This window comes from Trichosurus vulpecula, chromosome 3 (genome assembly GCF_011100635.1).
Source record: "Trichosurus vulpecula isolate mTriVul1 chromosome 3, mTriVul1.pri, whole genome shotgun sequence".
NCBI classification, from domain to species: Eukaryota; Metazoa; Chordata; class Mammalia; order Diprotodontia; family Phalangeridae; genus Trichosurus; species Trichosurus vulpecula.
Genome location: NC_050575.1, coordinates 224,720,735 through 224,743,974, shown reverse-complemented (window position 1 = coordinate 224,743,974; position 23,240 = coordinate 224,720,735). Strand labels below are relative to the sequence as shown.

The 23,240-nt window shown below is 38.1% G+C and overlaps 1 protein-coding gene across 3 annotated transcripts; it reads right to left on the bottom strand.

Moving 5' to 3' along the window:
• Positions 1-9,502: 9,502 nt before the first annotated feature.
• On the bottom strand, positions 9,503-21,544 carry CEBPZOS (CEBPZ opposite strand). Of its 3 annotated transcripts, none has more exons than XM_036752280.1 (5): positions 21,412-21,544; positions 13,477-13,592; positions 12,572-12,616; positions 11,397-11,481; positions 9,503-11,300 (listed from the first exon to the last, which is right to left on the bottom strand). In XM_036752280.1, the coding sequence occupies exons 2-4, from the start codon at positions 13,589-13,591 to the stop codon at positions 11,399-11,401; spliced, it is 243 nt and encodes an 80-aa protein (XP_036608175.1). In that variant the 5' UTR covers position 13,592; positions 21,412-21,544; the 3' UTR covers positions 9,503-11,300; positions 11,397-11,398. The 3 variants fall into 3 exon arrangements, with proteins under 3 accessions (XP_036608175.1, XP_036608174.1, XP_036608176.1); XM_036752279.1 differs by lacking the exon at positions 21,412-21,544 and adding an exon at positions 21,094-21,148; XM_036752281.1 differs by lacking the exon at positions 21,412-21,544 and adding an exon at positions 20,836-20,879.
• Positions 21,545-23,240: the final 1,696 nt, after the last annotated feature.

Below are 23,240 nucleotides of genomic sequence, written 5' to 3'. Positions count from 1 at the left end.
TTGTGATGTCATACCTTTCTTTGGTTTTCAAGATACTTTTTTGACAAGTTGAAGTTTTGTCTAATTTTATAGAGAGAACACAAGTAAGATGTGAAAATATTTTAAGAAGTTGAAGCATTAGGTGAATTTATTATCAACAAGCATTCATTACTCCCAGTGCCAATGCATTCATTATATATGTATACACATACACATACTATATATTTATATATATATATACATATAATAGCTATATGCAAATGGGAGGGTATATATAGTATATAAATTTGCAGATACAGATGTGTGTGTGTGCGTTACATAATATAGTGCCATACTTGGATTTGAACATGATTCTAGAATTAGCCTTGACCTTGCAATTGATCAGTTCATGTATTGGCTGTCTTCTGCCCTTGACCTCCTCGGCCTCTTGTCTTTCCCATTGTTCACAACAATCTTCTTCCCTGGATAAATTCCACTCATAAGCCCAAGCTGCTGAATACTACTGAGTAAAGGTGCAACATTGCGCTAAAGGGTTCCACTACAAGATCGTGCATATTATCTTATCTCAGTTCTGCCCTCACTGCCATACAGCAAAGCTTTTTTTACTGTCTTGGCCAAAGGATTTATCATCCAGTTGCCAGTCTACTAATGGTGAGCCCCTGTCCTCAGAAATCAGACCCAAGTCTGTTGCTAGGACCATAGTCAAAGGCTTTCTAGAATGGTAGAACCTGCCAGAACGTATCCTCAACTGGTATAGATTTTGCAAATCCAAGGTTCCCCTCTAGGACATGATGACACATGGATTTAAGTATATGAAAACTCATTCCAAAGGCAAATACAAATGACTTTTAAATCATCTGTAATGGCAATTGAAGTGGACTCAAATAGGAAGATAAGAGTGGGGTAAACTCCATTTGAGAAACTGCACAGTATTTTCAATGATCCCAAATTGCTCTTTAACAAACTCATTTTTAACACAATTAATTTTCTAGTGATGCTGTGTGGCTGTGAATCATAAAACCCCATAGTCTTGATTCAGAATTACAGATGCCCCGAAAAGTAAAGAAGACTTGCATGGTAGACATAGGTTTTGCAGCTTATTCAGATTGCTACCCCTCTATGACTTCATAATACCTAAAGAGATTTACTCAGTAGTATTAGAATTGGGATTTGAACCCAAGTCTCCCTTAAACTAATTACCTTTGTAACTTCTACCCTGAGACCATCCTTTTCTCATTGTGAGAGCCCAGTATCTCTCCCGCCCCAGACCCTTAGCCATCTTCCTACTGTATTGTCTTATTGCTATAACCTCCAGTTTCCAGAGACCATGCCCTTGAAAACTAATACTAATTAACTAGCCTACTACTGTACTCCCCATCCCTCTAACTTCCTCAAATATCTATTACTCCTCTATATTTATTGCCTCCCCCTGTTAGAAGGTCAGCTTCTTGAGGGAAAGGATTGTCTCTTGTATTTGTATCCTAGTATTTAACATTGTGCTTGGCACACAGTGCTTAAAAATGTTTTTTCATAAACACTTTTTCATTCATTCCCAGGCCTTCCCGACCTCATGTTTAGCTTTTTGTCCATTTTACCACACTGTTAGTACAAAAGAGATCATATAGAAAATGTATGTTCAGAAAAGAAATAGGTGGGACATATATTAACAGCCTGGATGCTGCACTGCTTGCTACCTGTGTAATATTGGGAGGGTGAACCATGGGGAAGACAGGTAAGACACTGGGTAGATTGTGGAGAATATGTGAATCAACAAGGTCAAGAACTACACAATGAGAAAACTTGAAGGAGATGTGATCTATAACAGTCAAGGAAGCACTCACATCTATGATAAGATTGTTGATGAAGTATTCCATGCTATGACTTCTCTTCTTTATGGCAATTTAGAGCTGACAGTACAGAATTTAAAAAGGAAAATAGCATTCGGTCTTGAGAAAATGAATTTATACTACCAAAGTTCCCACCAGATCCTATGATCACAGAAATTAATGTCAAAACCAGATCTACTGCATTGTCTCTTAATGTTTCACCTTACTGAGAAAGTGATTTTTTTTTAAAAAAGGACACCAATTAAGATCTTAAGCCTGACTACTATAGAGTGACCGTACCATGAAGTAATTAGGCAATAAGTTCAGATACCACCCTCTTAAAAGGTGAGAGTAATTATGCTTCTGTTCTCTCTTCCTTTACCCTCTCCTCCCTTTTTTCTTTCTTGTAAAAAAAAAAAAAGGCTTTCACAACTATAGAGAATTTAGATCTGAAAATTAAAAAAAAAATTCATTCACCCTCAGAGTCAGGAAGACCTGAATTTAAGTCCTACATCAAACAAAATAATTGCATGTAGGTGTCTGTAGGTGAGAAATAACCTCTTAATGCACTTAGGAAACTCTAAAGATGAACTTCTGACCATCAATGGCAGGAATTCCTCAGTGGGATGTCTTTATGCTGCTGAAACCACAGATAAGAATCTAGTGTCCAAATATTGATAATTGCTGTTTTTTCTGAGTGGTTAAATATATACAAAAATGTCTATAATGAAGCTGGTTTTTGAAAGAATTACTTTATATTCACACTGCACATAATATGTTTGAAGCAATCAGCCCAAATTTAAAAAGGATCCATTTAGTACCAATAGATAAACCCAACCTTTCATTTGATAAGTAGAATTTTTTTTAATTGTAAAGACTAATATAACCAGTAGCCCAGAGCTATAATAAATAGGCATAAAATATGCACTCAAATCAACTTTTTCGTACATATTTTTACCTGGTCTTGGAGGTTGAGGCACATAAGTCCATTGCTAGAGAGAGAGAAGGGCAAACTTCACTGGGGAGTCCAGAGGAAAAAACATGGCAGTGTCTATTTTAACTCATTTTTCTTGGGAACTAGATGCTGAACTCAGTTGTTTCTGTTACTGAAGGGGGCTCCAAGTGCTGTCAGAACCCTCTAATTTGACACTTAAGTCAATCAAAGACCTTATCTCACAGCCCTAGTTATGGGTCTGTTGTCTGATGCCAAAACCTGTGTTCTATCCATGTTACAATGTCTCATGATTGGGAAATAATCATGAGCAGATTTTATTTCTAATATATTCTCCATCTAATTTGCAGATAAAGAATCATAGCTCTGAGAGGGAAGCTGCTGTCATTCAGTCCAGAATCTTGGCTTTCATGCAACCCATTCTGATTTGGGCTTTCTCTCTTTTAGATTTTGCATAGGCACAAATTTTCCATCTGAATTAAATTCTTAAGTGCTTTTGAGTGCTCTGGTTTTGCATGTTACACAGGGATTTAGTATTCAGAGGACTAGTTACAGAATTTTGCAGAGATTTTTGGATCAGTTTTCATAGAATCCAAAGCAACATAAGGAAAAAGGTAAGGCTTCAGTAAAATAAGTGGTTTGATTTTCATGGCTAATACTTTGTTAATATGAACATATGATTAAGTATTTATGTTACACTGACTTATTCTTCCATTTCAAAGAACACAGATGGTGGTGTAATGCAGCCAAAGGGAAAAGACAGTTTATGAATGATGTCCATAATCTTGCTGGCAAGTATGATACTTGGACAATTCAAACAAGATAAATTACCAAAAAGTAGCATACATTTTTGTTGGCATTTGGGGCCTTTTAAAAAAAATTTTTAAACCCTAAGAGCCATAGGGATTATCCCTATAATTAGAAAAGAAAGGTTTAACCACGAAGTTTTTAATCATTTAAGTATTAGGATAAATAAGCCTAGATCTGCTGCCCAACCTTCTTTGTTTCTGTCTCGACAAAGCTTTGTAATTCTAGATAGTTTCTAGATAAAAAGCCTAGATAATTTCTGCACCCCCGCGCCCCCCCCACCCCAAAGAAGAGTAAGTTGCCACTTTATGTCAATATTTTTAAAAATCATTTTAAAATTTTAATTTAAATGGGTTCATATTCTCATTCTGTATATGGTCACTGTTAATTCCTTGATTCTTTAGAGTTATCCAGCCTACTCTCTAGTAGATCTCATGATCTCTTTTGATTATGATAGGTATTTTTTCTTTTTCTGTTTAACTTTACTCTTGTAAAACTGGCCCTGTTTCTTTACTTAAAGACCCTAATGCCTTTTTGTCTGAGGCTTTAAGGGGAAAACTTGACTATGTCCTAAATTAGAGGCGAAGTATTCTTTTTGTCATTTTTAAGATGTGGTTTCTCTTCTGGCTAGTCTTTGGTGATTTTCTCAGTAGAACTGTGAATTTAGATTTTATATTTAACACTAGCACACACTATCCATCTGATTGCAAAATAAATTGAGACAGTGCATTGTGTAGTGGGTAGAGCAAAGGATGGACTTGGAATCTAAAGGCAGAGTTGGGCTTGAATTTCACCTCAGATACTTAGTAGTTGTTTTATGCTGAATGAATCACTTAATTCTGAGCCTCAGTTTCTTCATCTGCAAAAATGGGACATCACTTATTTCACAAGGTAGGCTCACATATGATAATAGATATACAATCCAAACCTTAGAGCACTGTATGAATATTGTTACTGTAGTAGTTGTTACCGCAGATATGGGACTGAGGTGGGGAGAGATCAAAGTTAGAGATAATTATTTGTAAGGAAAGTGCCTTCAAATTTCAATTTCTCTTTTGAAAACACAAATTCATGGGTTGTCTTAAATAATTAAATGCAATAAGCATTTTATTAAGTGCCTATTATGTGCCAGGCACTGTGCTAGGTGCTAAGAATCCAGAGACAAAAATGAAACAGTCCTTGTCCTCAGAACACTTACATTCTACTGAACTCAGAGGAAAATAAGAGAATCATCTTAATATTTATTACCACTTGATTCCTATTGCTGTTGTAATCCTTAACTTTAAATATGACACTAAAAATAGAGGGTGTTCCATGGGTTATGTCCCTGGCTGGTACTGGCTCTGAGGACTGTCCCTCTCTCTAGCTCCAGAAAGTCACCTGTACCTTCTCTCGTCTCCCATCTATCCACCATCTTGAGACCCATGTAATAGTCATTTTGATGAGTACCCTAATGTTGCTTTTGGAAATTCTGAATTACAGGTATTACAACTTCTTTAAAAGTGTTATTTATGTGGGAATAAGATTATTTTCCTTTAACGACCTGGAAGATAAAACTTTTCATTTTATAGAAAATATTAAGGAATTCCTTATAGAAGAAAGCCAAATATCAGTGGAAATGGTTTTTTTCTTTATAAATGATATATTTCTCAGTGTTATTTCACTTTTGAAGTTTTTGGTTTAGAGATTTAATAATTTGTATAATCGATATCATATTGCTTACCTTCTCAAGGTCTGGGGGAAGGGCAGGAGGGAGAGAGAATTGGGAACTCAAAATTATAAAAAAAAAGAATGTTAAAAGTTCTTTTTACATGTAATTGGGAAATAGTTAACAAAATAAGTCCTAATATATTTTTTAAAAAAATTTAATCTTTTAGAAAAGAAATTTAATGATTTAGAAAAACAAATTTTGAAAAACTTAATGGAATACTAATTAAATGTAAATATCCTGATAATGACAGGCATCCTAATGTTATGGATAGAAAGCTGGTTTGGGGTCAGGAAGTGCTGGATTGAAATTCTGCTCCTGACTCTTACTGGCTATGTGAACACAGCTAGCTAAGTCATTTAACCCCTCAGTGTTCCAAGCAACAATCTGACTATAAGTTTCAGATAACACTTGCATCAGTAGAAGGATTTTCCTTACTGAGAGTTCCCTCTACCAATGAAATCACAGGTTTGCTTAAAAAAAAATCATGGTATTAATATGGAATTTATTTTCAAATTAAGTATCCTATTGTATCAGTCCTTGAGGCATCAGTCAGACAAATTAATACAATACTAAAATTTTAAGGTGAATGGGATAAAGTTATTGGGTGAAATGGAATCAGGTTTTTACCCTTTTTTGTGTCAAAGACTGCTTTGGCAACTTTGTGATGCCTGTAGATGCCTTAGAATGTTTTTAAATTCATAAAATAATATACCCAGAATTATAAAGGAAAACAAAGGTTAGTGAAAATAAAGATGTACATTTTTTTCCCATCCAAGTTCATTACCTCCCCCCATCCCCAATCTGTACAGGAAATTCAGGAACTCCAGGGTAAGAACCGCTGCTTTAATAAAAATTTTATACTGTTTCTCTAACCTGAAAACTCTTCCAGGATATCAGGCTGTATCCCATTTGTATAAGTGCACAGTGCTTTCAAAATAATCCCAAGCTTCTCCCTTTCATAAAAACACTTCTTTTTAAACTCACATATTCTCCTGGGCTGGGCAAATCACTATGACTTTTTTTCTGGATTCCCTTATTGGGATTTAGTCTGTACATTTTCTAGATGTTTGCAGGAGTTTGTGGAAACCACACTTTTTCTTTATACTCTGCCATCTTGTCTCTGCCCTCTTTCTTCATTAATTTCTAAAATGTCATTCCTCTCTTGATCACCTAAACTGATGCCTTCACCCTATTTCATAAAATAGGGCTGTCCAAAATGTGGCCCAGTGTGATTTATGTAGCCTACCTACAAGCATAGAAATTTACATAAATGCTTTAGTAAACAAAACTGAGCTACCGCAGAGCTCTCACTAAAATGGCAAATCAAAATATTGTGTATTGTTTCAATGAAAACCTAAGGTTGGACAGCCCTGTCATAAAAAATTGATTCAATAAATTAGAGAAACTTCCTTTCCCGTAAGTTTTTGCTCATATATTTATCAAAACCTCTAATCTCAGGATTAACTCAGTATTAAAGATACTGGCTATTTATTTGCAATGTAATCAATAATAACTCAAAGAATTCTTTACGATATTTAATCATCACTGTAACTGCAGAAGACTTCTTCTAAACACAGTTCTACTATTCAGTTCACTCATGATCCCAAATAAAGTCTCCTCTCAAAAACTTTTCATTCTCTTTACAAGGTAAAGATTAAAACAGTTTCATGAGGCAAAGGAAAAAGTTCTCTATCATCTTTATTTCTGTAGAATTGGTTAACAACAGTTTTTACAACCTCAGCAGGAGAGGCTTTTGAAACAGGTGTCCCTCTGTGTACTCTACTGGCCTGCCAAACTGGCTTACTTACTCTTCTCACACAAGATGCTTCATCTCCTTCATGCCTCTGCATGGACTGTCCTTGCCTGGAAAAAAGACAGTCTACTCTCCAGGTACTTATAATCTAATGGGGAAAGGCAAAATACAAAAAGAAGTTGAAAAGTTGGGGGGGTGAGGGTGGGAAGAAGAGGAAAGTATCTAACCACGGGCATGGTGAAGTCAGTTAGGCAAGTCCCAAGCTAGTGCAGCTTGGTTAAAAATGAGATGTCTGGTGGAGCCAAGATGGCAGCGGGAAAGCAGAGACTTGCCTAGGGCTCTCCCTCAGGACCCTCTAAATACCCATAAAAATGGCTCTGGACAAATTCTAGAACTGCAGAACCCACAGAATAGCAGAGAGAAGCAGGGCTCCAGCCCAGGACAGCCTAGATGGTCGCTGGGTAAGGTCTATCGTGCGAAGTGGAGCAGAGCCCAGCGTGGGCTGCACCCAGACCAACCAGAGTGGGAGTGGGGCAGGAACAGGTCCTAGCGCCATGAATCAGTGAGCTGTGGCAGTTACCAGACTTCTCAACCCATAAACACCAAAGACAACAGAGAAGGTTAGCGGGAAAAACTGCAGGGACAGAGTGAAAGGAGTTTGTGGTTCAGCCACCACCCCGGGGGGCAGCAGAGGTGGTACAGTTACAGAGCTACAGCTGCAGTTGCTTCAAGCCCCAGGCCCACCTGGTGGGAGGAATTAAGTGGTGGATCAGAGCAGGAGTGAAGAGCCTGCTGAAGATCTAACTCCAGTCCGGGTTGGGGGTTCTTGGGGAAGGAGGAGTGCTGGTGTGGCAGAGCTGGCACATCCCCCCAAGCTTGGAACATAGTTCTCTTAACTCTACAAGCAGTCATACCCCACTGAAAAACTCAAGGGTCAAGTTAGTTGGCTGGGAATATGGCCAGGCAGTGAAAACGCACCCAGATTCGTCTCAGACTCTGGAAACTTTCTTTGGTGACAAAGAAGACCAAAACATACAGCCAGAAGAAGTCAACAAAGTCAAAGAGCCTACAACAAAAGCCTCCAGGAAAAACATGAACTGATCTTAGGCCATGGAAGAGCTCAAAAAGGATCTGGAAAAGCAAGTTAGAGAAGTAGAGGAAAAATTGGGAAGAGAAATGAGATTGATGCGAGAAAACCACGAAAAACAAGTCGACTTGCTAAAGGAGACCCAAAAAAATACTGAAGAAAACAACACCTTAAAAAATAGACTAAGTCAAATGGCAAAAGAGCTCCAAAAAGCCAATGAGGAGAAGAATGCCTTAAAAGGCAGAATTAGCCAAATGGAAAAGGAGGTCCAAAAGACTACTGAAGAAAATACTACCTTAAAAATTAGATTGGAGCAAGTGGAAGCTAGTGACTTTATGAGAAATCAGGATATTATAAAACATAACCAAAGGAATGAAAAAATGGAAGACAATGTGATATATCTCATTGGAAAAACCACTGACCTGGAAAATAGATCCAAGAGAGATAATTTGGACTACCTGAAAGCCATGATCAAAAAAAGAGCCTAGATATCATCTTTCAAGAAATTATCAAGGAAAACTGCCCTGATATTCTAGAGCCAGAGGGTAAAATAGAAATTGAAAGAATCCACAGATCGACTCCTGAAAAAGATCCCAAAAAGAAAACTGCTGGAAATATTGTCGCCAAATTCCGGAGTTCCCAGATCAAGGAGAAAATAACCTTACTTTTGTTTAGTGTCCATCTCTCTTCTTAACAGACACAGTTTAAGATGATAATTATTTTTAATACTATTGACCAGGACGACCTTGCCTTTGCTAACTAATGTATTTTTTTTAGTTCTCTTGCCACTGCTGCTTTGGTTTTTCCTATTGGTTAAAAAAAAGTTTGGGAAATTTTTGCTTTGTTTTCATCAAGGTAAAAAAGGAAATAAAAAGGATTAACAATCCCCAAAGGGATGAGGGGTTGGCTATGGAAGGTAGTGAAAATGAAGATGACTTCAATTATTTTTAGATGACGCTGTCTCTTTGAGAAGCATGTTTAACGAAGGTGATGAAGACAGTGATATATCCATGGATGTGGTAGATGAAGAAAGTGAAAGCATTGCAGAGAAGGTAGTGTCAGTGGATAAAGACTGTGACTTGGGACATGAGGACCTGTCAGCTTTGATGTTACTAAAGTTTATATGGTTTTTACCCCATTAGCCTCTCCATATGCTTTTTAGTCTGCCTATTCTAAACTCTATTATCACTAGACTTTCCTATCTTCAGCTCCAACTTAGTTCATCTTCTGCAGATTTTTTATACGGTATCCTGCTAGCGTGCTATGAGCTTGTAAGTCATGTAAAAAGCTTCTATTCCTTCTAATATGTCACATGTATTCATTAGCCCTTCTGTCAATTCAGACGATGCTCTACTCTCTTCCATTAAGTCAGAAAACAAAATAGAACTGAGTTTAGGCTCTTTTATTTTAGCCAACTTTTCCCAATTTCCACTCAGAACTATCATGTTAAATGTTTTAATATAGTGCATTAGGTTTAAATTAGCTTGTGCTGTTAAAACAATTTTAAAGCACATTCACATATTCATAATATCCCTATGGTGTAGGCGAAGGTGATCATTTCATTTTCCAGTGGTGAAATTTATTAATCATGCATGTACTTTATAAAATTCCTATAGCTACTATAGCCAGAAGATGAAAGTGAGCTCTAAGGTCAGTACTAAGAAAGGCAATTGAAAAAAGTTATTGATTTTATGCTGTTTTATTTCAAGGTCAAGGTAAGAAGATAATAACTGCATATCCTTGTTCTTTGTCATTTATAACCAGAGCTACAATTATCAAAATCAGGTCTGGGACAAATTCAGCTGGGGGGAACTGTGTCAGGCATGGCATTCCTTTGACCTCAAAGAACAGCATGGGTACAGCTAGGATGGCAGTCTCCAAGCATCCTAGCTCTGGAGGCCATCACAGAGCCTGGACCTTGGGGACATCTGCCAGGAGCAGCTGTATCCTATGCCACCATAGGGCTGTGAAATGAGGTGAAAGAATAGTAGCCACCATGGGAAGGAAGTAAATTCTCCTTCTTCCTCCCTATGTCGCACTTTGCCTGTGTTATTTACAACTCTACTTATAACTGTGGAAAGGTTAATTGTATTTTTGTTCTGAAGTAATGGACAATCTTATTTTTCATGTACCTCTTTCAACTGACTCATCTCACTTTAAAATGCTGTTTATATTTCTGAAGTGCCAAGTAAAAGACATTTATTTTCCTCCATTCTTTTCTTTCCCTTGATTCATATTTATATTTAAATAATCTCTAGGTCTCTCATTCTCATTCATGTTGAGACCATTTCATGTATTACATATATTTACTGTAAATTAACTCTCTCATTCTTGAACTCCCTCCCTCTTCCCCTCTTCCCCACTAAGTTTGAGTTCTGTTCTTTCTATACTGAAATTGCCATCATGGCTTCCTTGGAAAATTCAGAAGACCTTTTCTTCATCCTTTTTGAGGTCTAAAACTTCCTTACTTTCTTAATTTCTCTTTGAAAGGAATTCCCCCTGCATATTTTAAAAAATTTCTGGAGTACTCCTGCAATGAACCAACAGGTTTACAAAATTGTAATAATTTGTAATTACATTAAAAATAATTTTTCAATCCTAAAACCACAAAAATCTCTATCAGCTTTCCCCACAATGCTGCAAAACAGGATATTTTCAATAAATGCCTAGTGACTTACAGAACACTAGTTTTAAATGATTGATTAAAAAATTATCCAGGGGTCTTGTGTTTAGTGATTACTTCTGTCTAAATTAAACAAAATACTTCAACTTTCCTGATTTTATTTTATTAACCACATAACTTATCATGCTCCATGCTATATACAAACTAAATGTAGTCACAGTTTCCAATGTTTTTAAGTTACTCCATGTTATCCTTACACTAATAAGCATGTATTAGGACAGGACAGCTTCCGCTGAAAATTCTTCCTTTCTGCCACTGGTTTCAGAATAGTAAAGGATCTCAATTGCCTTACTAGAATCTGGCCTTCTTGAATTAAAAAAATATATATACCTATACATATGTGTATATATATATATATATGTTTTTTAGTCAAGGACTTTATTCAAAGCAATTATGCAACCAAGCTGGCTTTTTCTTCAAAAGTATTAAAAATATTCACAGGAGGTTGAATGAGGTGACCAGTTTGATGACTCGGAGAGAAGAAAACTTCAAACTGAAGAGGCTGAAAAACATAACAAAGGGAAAAAGCAAAAAAAAAAAAAATTGGATTTAAAAAAAAAAAACAACCAAGAATTTATTTCTTTAAAATTCAACTTACTTCTAATTTTTGCGGTTTAACCATTCTTCTTGATCATGTTCCCTTATTCCATAGAGTCCAGCCCATTCATTGGATTTGTAATAAACTAAAAATAAGAATATCTATTTCAATGGTAAATTTACATAAAAAGGAAATACAATGAACATTAATTATACTTTATTATAGGGAGAAAATGTGAACAGACCATTTGCTTCAATTACTCAGAAGGCCACATACTAAAAGAGGAAATTGACAGGAGGTGTTTAATTTACTTTGTCCAGAACCCAGACATTTCATAATTTTAAAACTTTTCTTGTGAAGAATAAAATTGCAATTTAATTGTATAACAAGGATAATATGTCACTTAGAAGTAGATTGTGATAACATTTGCATACGGCTTTAAGATTTACAAGGCACTTTAGTCAAGGACTATCCTCCTTTTACAGATAAGGAAACAGGCTTTGAAAGGTGAAGTCACTTGTTCATAGTCACAATGCTACTAATTGTAAGAAGCAGAACTTGAATTCAGGTCTCCAGGTTCCAGGTTCAGTAACTCTTCCCACTATGCCGCATTCCATTACTCAGGGGAAAAGGTACTATACAAATTATAAAATAAAGCTAAAATGGTGGCAGAGTATTATGGCTAAAAGCTCAATTTACCAACCTACAAATGCCCTTTTGGGCACTGTTGGAAAAATTCAGCTCCTTTCACCCTATCAGGAGCAAGTAGTAAGTTAAGAGTTGTCTATTTGTCAGTGGGGTTCTAAATCAGTTGTTAACTTTGAAGGAAGGGTTGCTCTAATTAAAGCAGGTTACCTAAACTATGGACTGATTTCCATATACCAGTTAGCTATCTCAAGGAAATTATTATTTAGTCTACAATAAAAGCTAATTGCAATAGTATAGTATAGTGAAGTTTACAAAGATACACACACACACTAGTGAGATTGGTAATATAACATTATGATTATTCCCATTTTGCAAACAAGAAAATGGAGATTCAGAAAGGTTAAGTGAAATGCGCATGGACACACAGCTAGTAAGTGCCAGGGGTTCCAGGTCTCTTCTGATGGCAAGGCCTAGGCTTTTTCCCTGTACTGTACTCCCTCTCAATACACCAATCCTTATAGATTACCTGCATCAGTTCTTTACTGCAGATTTACTCATCTTTATATGACTTATTAGGAAAAACATACCTTCCAAGATTAAGGGAAATCTCTTACTCATTGTATGCCTGAAATCTGATGAAAAAAAGAAAGCTTAATTAGAATTTCATCGTGTTTAACAAACTCATCAGACAATGCTGTTGTGGGAGTACTGTGGGAGCCTTATGGGCTTTTTGGTCTTTTTGGTAACTCGGTAGCTCTTGGATAGGTTCCCAGATGCACCTGCTGGGTCTTCAAAAAATCCTTATGTAATCCTAAAACTTTCATAATGGTTTGTATTTATGATGAAAACAATGTATAAATGGCTTTTAAGGATAAACTAAATTTCCTTCTCTCAGCTTACGGGAATTTATTTTACACTAGCTATGGGGAGATTTTGTGTCTGGCATCCATTCTGTGTCATATGACCTAAACTTATACACTTATACACTGCATGAAAAGTTTAGACTACGATTCACATTTGGGTGCTGTTCACAACGCTTTTTTTGTATAATTATGACCCAAATAATTAGAGTTTAAGATTTATAAAGACACTAAAATGAATTCTATCTATATTAAGTCCTTGGCAGCACTGTGATGCTACTTCCTGCTTTCTGGATATAACAGCCAGTGGAGTTCTGTGAGGAAGCTGGAGAGGGCTCTAGAGTTCCTTAAATATGTCCTCAGAAACTACTCCAATCAATTTGTACTCCTGAGCAAATGTCATGTCCGCTTCAAGTTCTGTCTGGAAACAAAGCAATCTTTCCTTCATGCTGTAAATCTGTATTTAATATATTAACTGGGGGCATAAAAGACAACCAGTGTTGAGACGAAAACCCCCAGCAAAACTAGTCTCTCTTCCCTCAAAATGTCTAAGAATTATCTACTATAGAAACAATATAGATATGCTTTAGGGTTTCAAAGCACCCCTCAGGAGTGTAAAAGAAAAATATTACCTTGATTTGTGTTCATTTTATTAAATAGCAAATATGCTCCAGTGATTCCAAGAAGTTCAAGTACTAAAACTCCTTTAAACAGCTTTCTTGCCAGTGATTCATTTGGGAGAGACATCCTAAATTTCAAAAATACAATTTATATTAACACAATGAAACTTCAAGTAAGTGTGTATATAAGTATTTCTAAATTGTAGCTGCTTTACCTTAAATTTAAGAACTATTAAGTTTTATCATGAATCACTGAAGTGATTTCCTCCCAAATGGGAGCCTAAAACTTTAAAACTCCACTATAAATTCTTTTTTTCCAATGTATTTTGCTATGTTTTGTTTTTTCTTCATCTTCATTTTCCAATGTATCTCCCCTCCCTTCCATTTATAGGAGGCAATCCCTTACAAGGTGGGGATTGTAAAAAAAAAAAAAAAAAGGTGGGGGAAAAAACAGTTCAGCAAAACTAACCAACATATGAAAAAGGTCTTACAAAGCACATCAAAAATATTATCCCATATTTGCAAAGAAGGGGACAAATTGCCTTCTCATATGTTTTGGGGACCAAACTTGGTCACAACAATTTCCCAGGATTTAGTTTCAATTGATTTGCTTTGGTTCTTTTGATTTATATTGTTTTCATTGTGCATATTGATTTTCTGTGTTGGCTTACTTCACTTTCCATCAGTTTGTATAACTCTTCTCAAATTTTTCTGTATTCATCATATTCATTTTTTTTCTTACAGCAAAATAATATTCTACTATATACATGTGCAAAAATTGTTAGCCATTCCTCAGTTGATGGACATCTACTTTGTTTATTGTTCTTTGTTACTAAAAAAGTGTCACTATATATGGTGCATCCACATACCGGTTGATTTTTCATATTTAAATGTTTCTTTTTTGTTTGTTTGTTTCCTTTTGTCTTTGACCTACCACAGCACAGGGCCTGGCACATAATAGGCATTTAATAACAGATGACTGATTTACTGAATGGGGTTTATGTTTAACAGTGGAATCTCTGGGTCAAAGGATTTGGATATTCAATTCAATATACATTTATTAAGCACCTACTATGTGCCAGGCACTGTGCTAATCATTTTTGCATAATTCGGAATTGCTTTCTAGGATGGCTGGAACAATTCACAATTCCTATAAGAATGCTGTGCATTAGTGTACTCTTAGTACATTAGTGTAATGCATTAGTGTGCTCTTCTTTCCATAACTCTTCTAAATTTAATTATTCTCATTTTTGTTATCTCTGCCAATTTGGTGGGTGTGAGGTGAAGCCTCACAGTTATTTTGCTGTACCTTCCTCTTATTTTTAGTGGTGTGGTTAATAGTTTTCAATTTGGTTCTAGAAAACTGTTCTTAGAAAACTTTTTGCTGAGACAAAAGATGGTTCAATTTACCATCACAAAGATAGCAATCTGGGAGGGGAAGACCTTCAGAATTTCTGAACTGAACAGAATACAATTGCTATTTACACTCATTCTAAGCCATCACAAACTAAACAAAGAGCCCCAGAGGTTTGGTTGGGGGCTATTATTGGCCTTCAATGAAAGCCAGAGTGATTTTGGGTTTAAAGGGAGCTCAATTTAAAATATAGTGGGGCTTTTTTAAAGCGTGTTTTTTCAGAGTCATATTTCATGAAATCATAAATGAAAGCTGCACAGTACAAAAAGTAAATTGTCCCACCTTTTTGAAAAGAAAGGAGGAGAAGAAGAAAAAAATACCAGCATTCCCCAACCTCTCAAACTGGAAAGTAGGGCAGCTACTACTACTCTCAGATATCTTGTTAGCTACACTTCAGTGGTGCCTCACAGCAAAAATTTTTTCTTTTTTTGGTGGGGAGAGGCAAGGCAATTGGGGTTAAGCGACTTGCCCACACACAGCTAGTAAGTGTCAAGAGTCTGAGGCCGAATTTGAACTCAGGTCCTCTAGACTCCAGGGCCCGTGCTCTATTCACTGCCCCCAAAGCAATACTTTGAATTGTTTCTTTACATTCTATCACATTCCCCACAGCATTGTTCCCAACCACTCCTTTTCTAAAGCCTCTAACTCCCACCTCCACTTTTGGCAGATGACTTTACCTCCTACTTAATTTAAGAGATCTAGGCTGTCCATTGTGTGTTCTTTCATCCATTCCTCTACACCTAAACCTCTCTGCTTTTCCATTCATTTGCTCTTCCTTTGCTCCAGTTTTACAGGATAATATGGCCTTTCTCCTTGCCAATGCTAACCCCTTCAATTAGTGGGTCTCCTAATCATTCCCTCAACAAGTATTTATCATTAAGGATCTTTTATATGTAAGACTGTGCTAGCGCAGAGGATGCAAAGCCAAAAATGAAACTACCTTGCCTCAAGCTAAAGTTCTGGGGGAAAGTCAGGGAAAATAATACAGAAACACATTAGTAAATACAAAAATATACAGAGTAATTTTTAAGAGGGGGAAGGAATACTGGTAAGCTGGGAGGATCATGAAAGGTGGTCTATAAGAGGTGACACTTGAGCTGAGCCTGAACACTGCCCCTCACCTTCATCTTCAATCGCTCCCCATCTATTGGCTTCTTCCCAGGTACCTACAAACACAAGTCTTATCTATTAAAAAAAAATCCTTGAGGATCAAAGAAAGAGGAAAAAGACTCTCTGTACAAAAATATTAATAGAAGCTCTTTTTTGTAGCCGTAAAAATAGTAACAAAAATAGTAACAAATAGGGTGCCCATCTATTTTGAGGAATGGTTAAACAAATTCTGGTATATGAATGATGACATGGTTTTGGAAAAAACAGGGATGACCTGTGTGAACTGATGCAGACGGAAGTGAACAGAACGAGAACAACAACTTATATAATAATAGCAATATTATAAAGGAAAAAGAAACTTTGGAAGACTTGAGAATTCTGATCATTGCAATAACAAATCATAATTTCAGAGGAAAAAGATGAAGCATGCTGCCTACCTTCTGCCTGAGAAGTGACAGATTCAAAATGCAGGACTTTGCTTTACTTGACTATGCATATTTATGACAGTTTTTTCTTCTTTTTTTGTTCAACTGGGGGCTGGGGTGGGTGGAAGTGAAATTATCTGTACTGCCTCCCCTTTTTCTAACCCTTTACAACCTGAGTTCCCATCATAGCTCAAGGGAAAAGCCCCAAATTATCTTCCATATGCCTGACAAAATAATTTTCCTTAGGCACAGGTCTATCTGCATTATTCTGCTCAAAAATCTCCAGGGTCTACCTAATGCCTTAGCATAAAATGCAAACTCTTGAAACTGGAATATAAGAATCTCTACCTTCTGGTTTCAACTTACCTTTCTAGCCTTATTTCACATTACTTCCAATCATGCGCTTGAAGGTCCAGTTTTGAGTACTGTTTCTCTAAACTTAACATGGCCCCCACCTCCTTGCATTGTGCAGCCCAACCCCCATGCCTGGAATGTACCTCTTTCCTATCTGGCCTTTCCCAGACCTTACTGATGGGGTGCTTGGACCCTAATTCTAACATCACATTTCTCCTTAGCCTCTGCCTGGACACCAATTCCAAAACCACATCCAGTTCTAAAATCACTTCTCTCCCTAGTCTCAAAACACTATCCCTACCAGTTTCTCTCTAGCAAAGCAGGGCAGCATGCCTTAGCAAAACACTTCTCTCTCCTCCTTCTACTGCGGCCAGCTGTCTCTGCGTACGTGCTAATTGGCAGTGCACTGGGCCCTAACAGTATTTACTATTTACTGACCTTATTGACATGTATCCTACACAGTCAAACGTATACTCCCTCACATTAATCTAGTCTAATAAGACATCTGATGGAAGCAACCTGGGTATTTCCAGTCTTGACTTAGTGACTTTTCATAGTCAAAAACCCACCTCCAGGTAGCCCCCTCCAATTTCCCAGTGAACTCTGGGTAAGACACCTGAGCAGTAGATACAAAAAGTGCATGTTCCTTTAAGAACTGACCACCCCTTAACCACTCCCTGATCCCAGCCCAAAACACCTAATTGACAGGTTTCACCCCAAAATCTCCTATAAAAACTTCCTGTACCCCTATAAAGCTTGCAGGTTCCCTAAGAACTCTTGCCCATTGTAAAGTGTAATAAATCTTCGCCACCTTGACTTGAAGAATGCTTGAGATCGCGAATTCATCCCAGACAGCCCCGACCCTCCCTCTCCAGTACTCGGGTCCTTGAGGGGTACTTCCCCTCAACAACCCCATCTGGGAACTCCAGTCTTGGGGTTTGGCTCCCTCAACCCTCAACATTTCTGTCCTTTCAGGATTACCTCATGTGCTATCTCCTTCCTGGAACCTTCCGTAGTCTACAGCTAAAAGTGTCTTCTTACTTTTCAAATATTTCTATAGCACTCTGGCATCTCTCCTTTGCTTCCATTACTACTTACCTCCTACTGTACTTATTTGTACATTATATATATGCCATTTTCCACCTCCACCCCCCATTTAGTACAGTACATTCTACATAGAAGACATTTCTGAATGAACAAGAGAATGAATGAGTAGAATGCAAGTGTGTTGTTATGGAATGGAAGGTTTTAATTAAGTTAAAAATAAATGGAGGCGCTCTAATAATAGTTATGAATAAAAAGTTATTATGCCAAAGTGATTTTCCTATTCAATCTACACCAACGGCTTCCTATTGCCTCTAGGATCAAATATAAGTTTCTTTGTTTAGCTTTTAAAAGCCTTCACAATCTGGCTCCAACCTCATCTCTCTAGCTTCCCTGGATATTACTAACTCCTTGTGCACTCTGCAATCCAACCAAACTTACCAGCTCTCCATTCCTCACAGGACCCTCCATCAATTTTGTACTGACAATCCCATACACCCAGAATTCATTCACTCCTTACCTTGGCCTCAGGGAGTCCCTCCCTTCCTTTAAACTGCACCTTCAGAAACATCTGTATGAAGCCCTTCTGAGCCCCACAACTCTTAGGCCCTTCCTCCAAAACTCTCTTATATTCACTACTGCATATATATTTGTGTTCATTTTATATTCACATATGTGTATTTATATTTATGCTATACATGTATTTCATATATATGCAAGCATATACACATATACGTGTGTATGTATAATACACATGTACCATAAAACATTATATATTACATGTATTATATAGGTATGTGTGTATAATGTGTATGTATACACACACACACACACACACACACACACACACACACACTTGCTGTTTCCCCAACTAGATTGTAAGCTATTTGTGAGCAGAGACTGTTTCATTCTTTGCAGTTGTGCCTAGCACAGTATTTATTAAGTAATAATATATTATTACTTATGTATAATATATAAGTAACACGTGATAAATAATTGTTGGTTGGTTGATGGATGTGTCATCTTGTAGTTGAGGTTTCTCCAACTAAGGGCTAAACAAACAGAAATGGACTAAAACAGGAATAGGAGAAAGGTAGACTAGAATAGAAAAAAGAAATTATTAAACATATGCCTATAAAATAAATGATCTACATTCACCATTCTTTCATCACCTTGATTTTTCTAGAAGCTAAGGAAAACTATTTGACTGGAAACTTTCGTAGATTTAGATTTTGATTGTTTTACATCCTGTGCTGCCCTTCACAGAGTTTAAGTTCTTTTGGGGAAGAGATGGTGTTTTTCTTAATTCTCTAGGTAGCAGCAGCAAGTTTAATGTCATCATTTTGCTTACTCAGTTTTGAAAATCTAAATCTCTTTCATAAGCTGCCTCTAAGTTATAGGGAAACAAACACCTTGTTTTTGAAAGATTATCTTCTTGTCTGGTATCCTTCTCAGGTGTTCCAAAGTTATTTTGGATTCCCTTTTCTCATTTTACAAATCTGATCATCCCAAGCAGCTAACAATTTAAGCCTTATTATCCCCATTCAAGAGGAAAGAAACTGAAGCACAGGGAGGAAAAGTGGGTGGGGCCACAGGTAGTTTTTATCAACTACTAGCTAACTTCATAATCTTATATTCACTAAGCCCTACAATTATAAAAGACCTCTTGGAACATTTTAATGACAGAACCTTAAAAAGATGTAGTGAATAGGAAAGTCAAGCCCAAATTTCAGGAATCTAAAGAAAGTGTTTTTATAAACAAGAGAGTAGAGGTATGGGAATAAAAGGGAGAAAGAATCCCAAATACTTCAAAAGTTACACAAAATAATAAAGAATGAGCTCTCTCCATATATAAATCTGTAGTGCTCTCTCTCTCTCTCTATATATATACATATATTTAAAATAATTATTAATTTCACCAATATAAGTATTCTCTCCATGGAGACTGATTACAATTCCTTTAGCCAGTCAATCAACCAGCTTTTATTACGCACCTACCATGTGCCAGGCACTGTGCTAGTTATGGCAACAAACAAATGACAATCATCTGGTGGTCAGTCTGGAAGACAAACCTCTCCAAACTTACTTAGGCTGCTTCTCAAAAGCCTTTCCAACTTGGCCAGAGCTACCAGAGCTTGGGCTTAGCTGGCACAGCCTTGAAGAAAGAGTTCAGGGTCACTTTCACACCAAAATGAGGGACTGGAGTAGGATGATGTAAATGGAGTGTATAGGATCATAAATTTAATGAGGAACTTTAGAGGTCATCTAGGTAGAGGTCTACTCTCTCATTTTACAGATGAGGGCAATGAGGTCTAGAGAGGTTAAATAACATGCCTTAGGTTACAATGAATAGTTGAATTCTTTCTTCCTCATCAAAAGTTTTTTGTAAAAAATAAATTTTAAATTCTAAGCTCAACTGTTGTGGATCATTGTATTTTTCCATTTTCTCAGGGCACACAACCATGTATCCAACAGGCACTTAATAAATGTTTTCTGCTGTTGAAGAATTGAGGGGTTAGGGAATAAGCATTTATATGTCTACAAAGTGCTTGGCACTGTGCTAAGCGCTTTTTACAAATATTATTTCTTTTGCAATTCAACAACAATTCTGTGAGGTAGGTGTATAATTTTCCCCACTTTACGGTTGAGGAAACTGAAGGCGACAGAGGTTAAGTGACTTAACCACGGTCAGTTTGTGTCTGTGGCTGCATTTGAACTCAGGTCTTCCTGACTGCAAGCACTATCCAATGCCACCTGGCTGTCTCACACCTACAGATTTTAGGTACATCATCCCCGTCGTCGTCATCACCACCACCACAGATTATACGGAATTTACAAGTTTGTAATGCTCTTAATATATATTCAGTTATTTAAAAAAGACAAAACCCAAAGTACTTTGTTCACAACAGTCCTGCGAAATTGTCGAGCAAATACTGGACAGGACACGATTCTTAAGTGGCTAGGCGCTCACGTGGGACAGACTGCATAAGACACAGAGGGTGGGGATAACGCAGTCTGGCTTACCCAGGCGTGTAGGGAGCGGGGTGCTTTGGCGGTGAGGAAAAGCCGTGAGGCCAGAACACCAGGGCGACCCGGAAGTGAAACCCCCCAGCCACTTTCACTCGCCAGGACCGGACTCCACGGGGTGACCACTAAGCTCAAAGGGCGAAAGTGTCAGACTAAACAAGCCAGAAACCTCTTCTGCCGCACTGCCGTAATAAGGTCCGCTAAAGGGACCCAACTGGAGTGCACCAACTGGGGCCCAAAGCGCCAGATACTTACCTGCACCACTCCGGCGCCACCGCCGCGCATGTCCAGTAGAGGATACAGGCCCCGCCCACCGGAACCCTCTCTTTCCCCCCACCCCCACCCCGCGCGGCATTTAGCCTGGGTTCCCAGTACGCTTTTCTGCCAAGCATCTCTAAGGCTAGAGCCGTGACTCCTCCCTCCTTGGCCACGCCCCCCGAGAGGGGCCTAGGCCCAGTGAGGCGAACGTGGTGCCGGTACTGACCGCGGTCGCGGTAGTGGCTCCCTCCCCTCCTCCCCCAAGTGCCTCAGTGAAGCCACCAAAGGCTGTGTTAATATACGCCAACTGCTCACCTTGTTGTGGCATTTTAAAGTTTGTACAACGCATCGTACGCATTATGCCAAAGCGCTTTACATACTCTATCGCATTTGATAGTCCCAACAACTCGGGAAGGCAGGTCCTGTTGTTATCATACCCATTATGCCCCTGGTTAAATTTAACGGAAGTTCAGGGAGGAAGATCTGCCCAGGACACACAACTAGTGTCACGCGGGATTTCAATCAATAAACATTTGCTATGTGCCAGCACCGCGTTAAAGTGCCGGAGATACAAAAAGAGTCAAAAGACAGCCCCTGCCCTCCAGGAGCTTACAGTCTAATGGGAGAGACAACATGCAAACATGTACAAAGCAAGCTCTGTACAGGACAAACAGAAAACAATTGACAGAGGGAAGGCACTGAAATTAAGGGGAGTTGGAGAAGGCTTCCTGCGTAAGATAGGATTTTAGTTGGGACTTAGAGGAAGCCAAGGAGGCCAGCAGTCACGAGCAGAGGAGGAAGAGCTTTTCAGGCATGGGGGATGACTGGAGAGAATACCCAGAGCCAAGAGATGGATCCAGGTCTTCTCGACTTAAGTCCAACGGTCTGTAAGTATGGTTCAGTGAGCTCAGAGCTGATCTTGAAAGTCAGGAAAACTCGAGCTCCCATCCTGCCTTCTCACGTTCCTCGTGTGATCGAAGGGCAAGTTGCTTAACCTCTCCCAGTCTCACTCTTCTCATCTGTAAAAAGGAGATTGAAAAGAGGGTCATTGCACCATGCCCCACTGTCTTTAGGTATGGAAGAGCAGAGGAGCTCTTTAACCAGTGAGGAGCACCTCTGTCCTTCAAAGGAGAGGCTCATTGTGAATTCTCAGCCAAGGGAACAAAGTTCTTTCAACTTTGATTCTCCAGTGGAGGCTGTGGGGGTGAGATGCTTTCTCTGAACTCTCTCCCTTCACAATCTCATTCAATCTCTTTCCTTCAATTGTTGCTTCCATAAGATGACTCCCTAAATCTTTATCTGAATTCTCAGTTTCACATCTCCGGACACCCACTAGATATCTCCACCTATGTGTCCTACCTGTTCTTCAAATTTAACAGAAAACTACCCTTCCTTCCGGTTTCTCTGTGGCTCACTTAATCATCCTCCCTTTCACCCAAGCTCATAATGTGGGCTCATGTTCACCATTCCTTCCCTTTCTCCTACCCCACTTACATCCAATCTTTTGCAAGTCCTGTCAATTCTACTTTCACCTATATCTTCCATCAGTCCACTCCTTCCCACTCATATTGTTACCACCCAAGTTTAAGACCTTTTATTTCTCCCCTGGACTATTATCATAGTTTCTCAATCAGGGTACCATCCATCCTTTACACAGATGCCAAAATGTGTTTCCTATGTTGTTCCCCTGCTCAAAAGTCTTTAATAGCTCCCTATTGTCTAGAGCAGTGGACTCCAAACTTTTTGCATCATACATATTTACCATTAAAAACTTTTTGAGCATGTATCTTCAACAGGTGTGTATGTGCATGTGTGTATTTTTATAAGTGACATAAATGTAGTAATTAAGCACATTGTAAAGCTATAATACAAATAGAAATGAGAAGGGCTGAGATAACAATAAAATAGTAATTAATACTACAGTCAATTGGGGAGTCCTGGAGTTTACTGTGTAGGGGGTTAACATGGTCAAATTTAGGACATCTTTGTGAAGGATGGAATTGAAAGGGGCAAGTCTTGAGGCACAAAGACCAGTGAAGAGGGATACAACATGCATACAAATATGTTGCTACAGTGCTGATGGCAGAGAGGGATAGAAGGAGGCAGAGGTTGCTAAGAATCACACCATTAATATACCTTTGTGA